The sequence below is a fragment of the Dioscorea cayenensis genome, chromosome 7 (assembly GCF_009730915.1).
Source record: "Dioscorea cayenensis subsp. rotundata cultivar TDr96_F1 chromosome 7, TDr96_F1_v2_PseudoChromosome.rev07_lg8_w22 25.fasta, whole genome shotgun sequence".
NCBI classification, from domain to species: domain Eukaryota; kingdom Viridiplantae; phylum Streptophyta; class Magnoliopsida; order Dioscoreales; family Dioscoreaceae; genus Dioscorea; species Dioscorea cayenensis.
The window spans coordinates 9,837,582-9,845,465 of NC_052477.1; the positions used below are offsets into that span (position 1 = coordinate 9,837,582).

The window sequence follows — 7,884 nt, forward strand, 5'->3', positions numbered from 1 at the left end:
GCTGGTAAGGGTAAGGGTATGATATTTTTTTTTTTACCCTGGAAGGTATGGGTATAGCGTAAGGGTCAGTGGTGAAACCAGAAGCAAAATAAAGAGGTGCTCATATAAAAAATTATAATTTTTTTAATTATTTCAATTAAAAAAATATAATTAGATAAGTTGAATGACATATTTATTGTAGTTTGGCTGATCCAATTGTTAAAAAAAATACATTTATAATTTTTTTATGAAAAACAAAATAAAAAAATTAAGGGGCCCAACAATAATTTTTTTATAAATATTTTATAAAAATATATATTTATATAAATATTTTTTATATATATATATATGTTATATCCTAACTAATAAAATCACCGGTTTAAACAATAAATGTTTGTAATTTTTTTCTAATTTTTATTCTATATAAACTAATTTGTAATAAATGAAGGCTAAACAATAATTTTTTTATGTCAAGCAATTTATAAAACATCTCAATAATAAATATTAATTTTGTTCCAAACACTATTTTGTAAAATTATCAGTTTTACTTTGTAAAAATATTAATAATTTTTAAAAAATGAAAATAAAGATTCAATGAATTATTAATATATATATAGAGAGAGAATATATATAGAGAGAGAGAGAGTGAGTGATTCAATGAATTATTAATATATATATAGAGAGAGAATATATATATATATATAGAGAGAGAGAGAGAGAGTGAGTGAGAAGAGATGGGGTGATTCCAAGTTACAACTCCCTCTAATATATATATATATATATATATATATATATATAAACACACACATATATATATATATATATATATATATATAGTATTGGTTGATTGGGGCCAAGGCAGTGCTCAAGCACCCTCTTGACTCCCCTTCCATCCGCCCCTGGTAAGGGCTACAGGTATAGGTAAGATTTTTAACATACCTTATCCATATTTTACCCGTTGTCATCCCTAATTATATGCCATCTAGTTAGAGGAAGATATTAGTATAGCCACATGTTTACATGTCACAATGATCAGTTTTCAGTTGAAGGATTTATTTTTTTCTAATTGTATAATTGTTGGATGGTTACTGGTTTTGGCATGCACTATGTTGAAATGGTTTTATCATTTTGGATGGTGGAACAACAGTGGGTGCCACCTATGGGCAATCTTTGGCGCGTACTGTTTTTGCAGTGGTGGTTCTTTGGTCTTATATTAAATGTCTCTGTGCTACTAGGATATTTAATGTCTTGGACCGTCAAAACTCAATCATGTATGGTGTCATGTTTTTAGGATTTTTCTCAGGATTTGATTTTAGTATTCGCGTGGTTTCTTAGAGCTTGGTGATTTTCTTACGTAAGTAACATTATGTATAAATTTATGTATGTACGTATAATTTTTTAATATAAATAATTATTAATTTATTTATTAATTTTTTTAAAAAATTATTTATATAATATTTAATCATTTGTTCGGTATTAATTTCATTATCTATTATTTATTTTCCTTTTTCTGAATTGCTATTTTTTCGTTGAACCATTAATTCCTTCATCTTTTTATTTATATTTGTTAATCAGTGAAATGTTTAGTCGTTATTTGTTTTTAATATAATTAGATTATTTTATGTGGATTATGGGATCATGTGAATGTTAGCATTGTTGCTCAATGGATTATTCTACAAATCTTGGTTTGTAAACTCTGATATTTTGCTTGATTTTCAAACATTAAAGTTATGTTAACATAAATATTTTTAGCCTTTAGTTAATTATGCACTAAACCTCTCATTGGGGTTAAACACGGATTATGTCGACATGAAATTTTAAAATAAAAATTATAGTTTCACAACGTTCTAGCTCAAGCCATAGATAATAAACAATAATGACCTCTGATATTCTAGCTAAGCCACAGATAATAAACAAATTATCTTTGAAACTAAAATTATCGAGCTTAAACAAATGACTTCTGATATTTTGTTTTGACAAAACAATTGTAAATTGGGAGACATTTTTTTCTGTTTGTTCATCTATATCATTTTGAATCACTCTTATTTTTCTGAATTATGTTTTCATTATCATTATACTACATTTTATGAATGTATTTAATCTTAGTTTTTGAATTCTATATGATTCCAAATGTTTTTAGTGGATTTCTTATTAGACTGTGAGGTTCAAAATTTATTCTCGTTTTTTCAGATCATTAATAAAATAGCCCAGTGGTAGCTTAATAGTGGAATTCGAATAATAGCAGACTTCCATCTAGTTGATTTATCTATCTTGTAGATATTGAACTTTATTACTTTTGATGCCTTTGAATTTCGAACCTTGTTGTGTGTTTGCAATTGAAGTTTGTGGTTTGCTAGATTGTACAAACTGTTCTAAGACAGGTTCCAATGTTTGGCATGCTACTGAGTTCTACCCTATGGGTATACAACCGTTTGTTAATACACTGGGTTCGGGGCGTGACATTAATTGTTAAGCTAGTTTGTAAATAATCAGAAGAGGTAAGAGACAATAAAAGCTACACAAAGTCATGCATGCGACAACAATTACATGTTTGGCATGCCTGCCTGTTCTTTAGATGGCAACAAACTTGTCATTCCTACAAGCCCAGCCGGCTGCTAATGCTAATTGGTTATATGACCATGAAAACTTTGAATAAATCTTCAAAAAACTAAATAAACAAAATGCATTCGGAAAGAATGATAAGAAATAAATAGGCAAGTACTATGACTATCTCTCCCTTATTCTAATAAAACGAAATTAATGCATGGGCATCTCTCAATTAATCTTGCAACACTGTGCGAGTTTGATGTAAAAAATGATAGGAAGCACTTACTCCGCTGAAATTTGAGTAGGTGATGATAGTTCAAATTAATCATAATCGGGTCTTTATTAGAACTCTTTATAAGTGATGATAGTTCAAATTAATCATAAGAAAAGGCACATTTCCGAAAATGTGAGTAGTGGTTATGCACAAACGGTCTTAACACCCATGTGTGCATGGAACCTGCTCCCACTTACTCCGCTGAAATTTGTGCACATGTACCCGCTGCTTGTTTTAGCTGGTCATCTCACACACAAAAAAAAAAAAAGGAAGCACTCATGTAATTAATAACTGCTTAAATTTATTTCAATTCCAAACCTTTTGTCAGCCACAAATGATTTACAGAGCACATGATTACAATCCAAACAAAAGTAGGCAGAACTACAACAAACCATTTCTAACAAGGAGCTTCAGAAACAATGTTTGTTCATGCTAATTGAAACACCAGAAACTTGCAAACAAAAATTGCATACATCTATATACTGAATAGTTGCAAGTAAATTGGCATGTATTGTTGCCTTCATCTAAATGCATAGCGCCGATCCCAATTGCGTAATGAGTGCTCCGAATCAATACTAAGATAGGTCGAAGATCTGTGAGACTTTACAGGGGCTGATGCACCTTTCAATCGAGGCGATTTCAGATTAGAAATTGAAGGGTGCCTGCTTGTCTTAGGGAATGGTGAGAGAATCCTACTGGTATATGGCATGCAATGGTCAGAGAAAGTATCCCCCATCCTCATCCTTTGCTTTGGCGTGCTAATTGAACGGAATCTAGCCTTAGTGGATTCTGTTGATGCCATGTAGCTTGGGATGGAAGGGGAGCTTGTGAAGGAGTCATCATCCCTTGGTGAGTTTCGCCTGGACCGGTTGAATGATCGTCTTGCCATTGGCCCAAGCGGGGTTACATCGGTTTTCTCTTTGTGTAAAAGATGATCTGAGGCTCGAAAAGATTGCGGAACATGACACTGTTGGTTTAAATTATTGTCCTCAGGACTCGGAACAGGAAAAACTTCAGGTATGTCCTTCTCGCATGTTTGTGTTCCAACCCATTGTTCGAGCCAGCTCCACCTCCTGTTCAGCTCTTCAGTTTCGTATTCCTCGGCCACTGGTGTACTTGGTCTTCCAGGATTCCTCCTCTCCTGAGTGAAAGTGAAATTTATCATCAGCCATTCATTATTTTATGCTTTTACAATTAATTATATAAATGACTCACTATAGCATAACAATCAACATAAATCTTATTCGCCTGAAAAAGGTTCATCTCCTTTCGCTTAATTATCAGTGAATCAACTGTTTTCAGTTGCTATTACCTTTTAGATAAGCAGTTAAATTGAAACAGGCATACAACCAATGCTGATGGGCAGTTAAATTGAAACAGGCATACAACCAATGCTGAAAATGGATACGGTGAATCGAAACATTAGTTAAGCAAATTGATTTTAGACTTTGTTCTTACTGTTAGAAACATGGTAACAAGCAAAACGTTACAGATAGACTATGTAGAGCTCAAAGGAAAAACTATCGGAATTCATACTCATAATGAGAGTATTCTTAAATGGCGAAGCCTCAATCCATGACTTAGACCAACTCACATACTCGATTGGAAACATATCTAATAAAATCAAGAATGAGAGACTGCCTACAACAATTCAAAACTGCAAAGCTAAAGGAGAGAAGAAAGTACCGGAGAAGGGAGATTAAGTAAATTACTGGAAATTTCAGCTCAGTAGTATCTTTTCTCGCAGAAAATTTTAATGAAGTTAGGTTGCTATGAAAAGAAAAGCTGAGGCCAAGAAAGGCCAAAACACCAACAGAAAAAATGATATCCATTTTCCTAGCTGAACAAAACAAACTTAGCTAAATTCAATCTTCTACATACATCAACAAGAAATTAAAATACACCTAACTCATAAAAAAAGTTCATTCAGAAATGTGTAAATACAGAGGTGGAAAAATCCGATAAGTCAGTATACAGATGACACTTCAGGTAAGCCTTCCATTCTTTTTATTGAGCATTTTTGCACAATATTAAGACTTACCACATCTAATGTGAAAGGAGACACAAGATAATGAATTGGGGTATTAATTAGGTTGAGTTCAAATGAAATATACCTGAAAAAAAGATGCATATTGCATTGCTCGCTCACGCTTCTGAGCAGCTTCTCTCTTGTTTCTCAAAATGGCATTGATCTCTTCCATTGATAGGACACTGCCATCCCATCTTCTTTCACTGTTTTGATGAAGCTGCTTAGGTGAAAAGGATTAAATCAGCATAATATCAATGACAGCTTAATTGATGATATGGAGAAATATAAGAAAATAAGCAGGAGATTGCCTTTATTTGCATTCGAGTTTATTGCCTTATTTTCCAGTCTGGAAGGCACCATAGTCTTAACCACACTTTTAGAAGTAAAGGTGATTGGCATGAGAATAACACGTACGATTTTCAGAACAACAAAACATCAGTTCAAACATGTTGAAGAGAAGCAACAGAGGGCATTGGAATTAGAAATATTTCATAGTCCTACAGGCATATGACAATTATGTCATCCACATAATATTAAATGAACTCATATACTCATATCTTTCTGATGGTGAGACTTAGAAGAGGCCTTGAAACTTAGAAGAAATCAAATATCAGATTGAGGGAAAAAAACAAATGGAATTATTATTTAAATTTTTGCCAAGGAAAACAGAGGAGTATCCAAATAACCATGCAACCAACTGATGAAATCAATAGCTAAAGTAGTAGGCATAAAATATGTAAAGCAGGGCAAGTTACTTACACTGGCTCTTAAATAATCAAACCCTTTTGAACTTCTTTGACTTTTGTCATTGAGTTCATAAATTTCACTGTCTTCCACTGTTTTAACTCTGCTTGCACGAGCATGTGACTGGATCTTTATAAGGGATTGCAAACTTCTTAAAGTTATATTAGTTTGCCGTCTAACTGCTTGACCTCGTACCAGAGCTTGAAGCAGGACAAGCCCCTTCAGTGCTCTCAATGCTCTCCTTGCCTATGAATAAGTTTTTCGAAAATCAGTCACACAACTCTTGATAATCCTGAAAGGAAACTTATGAATATAACAGTTTTTTTAATTTCACTTTTCTTACTTCAAAGCTTTTTAAAACATGTGAAGAGCTTTTAAACATTAAGTGCCACTTTTAATTGTTAATAAACTTCATTTGAAACAAAAATATATCATTTGTCCTATGATTTATTTTTGTAATCAAGACATGAGCTCATAAGATATTTGCAAACCAAGCTCTGATACTATGATACAAATTATTTCAGCACAATGCAACCCAAAGCTTAAACTTAAAGGACAAGAAAAACATGTTTATATATTCAAATCCATATTTTTCAAATTAACCAAAATAAGATTATTAGTAACTCTAACAAAATAGACTAAGAAAACAATGGAATACAAAAGGCCAGAGCTTACAAGATATCCCCGAAATGCACTTTGAATTTTAACAGCGGCAGATACCCGACGCCTTTGGTATGATAAAGGTTGTGTCCCAGCGAGACGCACAACCTGAGCAGCTGCCTGAGCAGCTGCAACAGCAGCCTCCGCAGCGGCGGCTGTGGCAACAGCAACAGCCATGGCATGCTTGTTCTGCTCTTCTTCAGCTTCTTTCAGCCTTGTCATATTCTGGTTTGTTGGAGGTGGAAGAGCAAGTTGAGACTTTTTCTTGAGCCTTCCAAAGATCCATCTTTTTCTTCTCTCCTTCTGAAAACACAACATCAATGTGACTTTGAAGCTTATGTTAATAACTTATATATAAACATTTTACAGAGATGTCATCAAACAATACCTTTTCTTGTTTTGCTTTGGCATCTGAAACAAAAAATCTCTTTAGCCGATCAAACCAACTCCTCTTCCTCCCCATTACAAAATCAATTCAACAGTCTGAGACACATTGAAAAAGAACACCCACATTAAATGACATTCTAGTGTTTACTCCAAATTTTAGACAGAAACCCCATAAATCAAGAGCATCTCAAGCAACAATGAAATCACAACTGAGGAAAGACACACATACTATATTTTTTCCCCCTAAATTGAGAAGAATACAAAAAAGAAAAACAAAAGTGCAAACCTCTTAAAATTGGAAGAATGGATGAATATGGTCCATGGCAAGGAAGAAGAAGAGAGTGGTGGTAGAAAGGAAGAGGAGGAGGAGGAGGAGGAAGAAGAGGAGGAAGGATAGCTAAATTAGTAGCTATCACTTTCTTTCAATTCCTAGTTGGTGTTGGGGATGAGTATTCCAATCTTGGTGTGGTCTTTGTTTGTTGGATGATGAGGCATGATGTGTGTGGAGTGTAGCAGATGGGGAAAAAAAGGTGGGGGAAAGAGTGTCTTGGAAAGGCCAGACTGGGAACTTTTTTATGCATGTTGAGGCCAATCTGGTTTTTCTTTTGAATGAGTGTGTGTGACATCAAACTTTTTACTTCATCCATGTACATGTCTTTTCTCTTTTTGGGTTTTTCCCTAACCAACTTGGTGTCTGATCTCGTGCATTGTACATAGCACAGCTGTGTTCCTACAGGATAATGTTTCCAACTTAAAATTACTGGAATACCCTTGTATAGTTTGTAACTTGAATTTACAAAAATCCCATATGTTTTGTTATTTTTAGATTTTTTTTTTTTTTTCATTAGGTATTTGTAATTATTGTAATTCATAAGGGGTAATTTATATTCAATATATATTGTATAATTATTTAACTGAATTGTAAAAATTTAGAGGGTTTTATAAATATTTTGGTGCTGTTTTTTATATATACATAAACTGATAAACGGTAATAAAATCTAATGGCAATGTTGTAAATGTAGATAACTTAAAGGGTAAGATTGGTATATAAAAGTGGACATAAAGGCATCTTGCATACGCTATAAGAGATGCATTTCAATTCAATCAAGTTGAAACTTGAAAGTTGAGTCATGAAGCATATTGTCTTCAATGTATTCATGTATCTGTGAAATTAGCACTGAAAATGATTTTTGGTTCAATAGATTACAAAGTCTGAAATTCCACAACCAGATTTCTGCCGAAGAGATATTTAATGGTTGTAATT

The 7,884-nt window shown here is 33.2% G+C and overlaps 1 protein-coding gene across 1 annotated transcript; it reads right to left on the reverse strand.

Annotated features, from left to right (window-relative positions):
- Window positions 1–3,081: 3,081 nt before the first annotated feature.
- LOC120265754 (protein IQ-DOMAIN 14-like) lies at window positions 3,082–7,175 on the reverse strand. Its single transcript, XM_039273719.1, has 6 exons — window positions 6,907–7,175; window positions 6,622–6,716; window positions 6,249–6,536; window positions 5,589–5,819; window positions 4,915–5,046; window positions 3,082–3,941 (listed from the first exon to the last, which is right to left on the reverse strand). Exons 2-6 carry the CDS (start codon window positions 6,694–6,696, stop codon window positions 3,321–3,323), a joined length of 1,347 nt encoding a protein of 448 aa, XP_039129653.1. The 5' UTR covers window positions 6,697–6,716; window positions 6,907–7,175; the 3' UTR covers window positions 3,082–3,320.
- Between the last annotated feature and the right edge of the window lie 709 nt (window positions 7,176–7,884).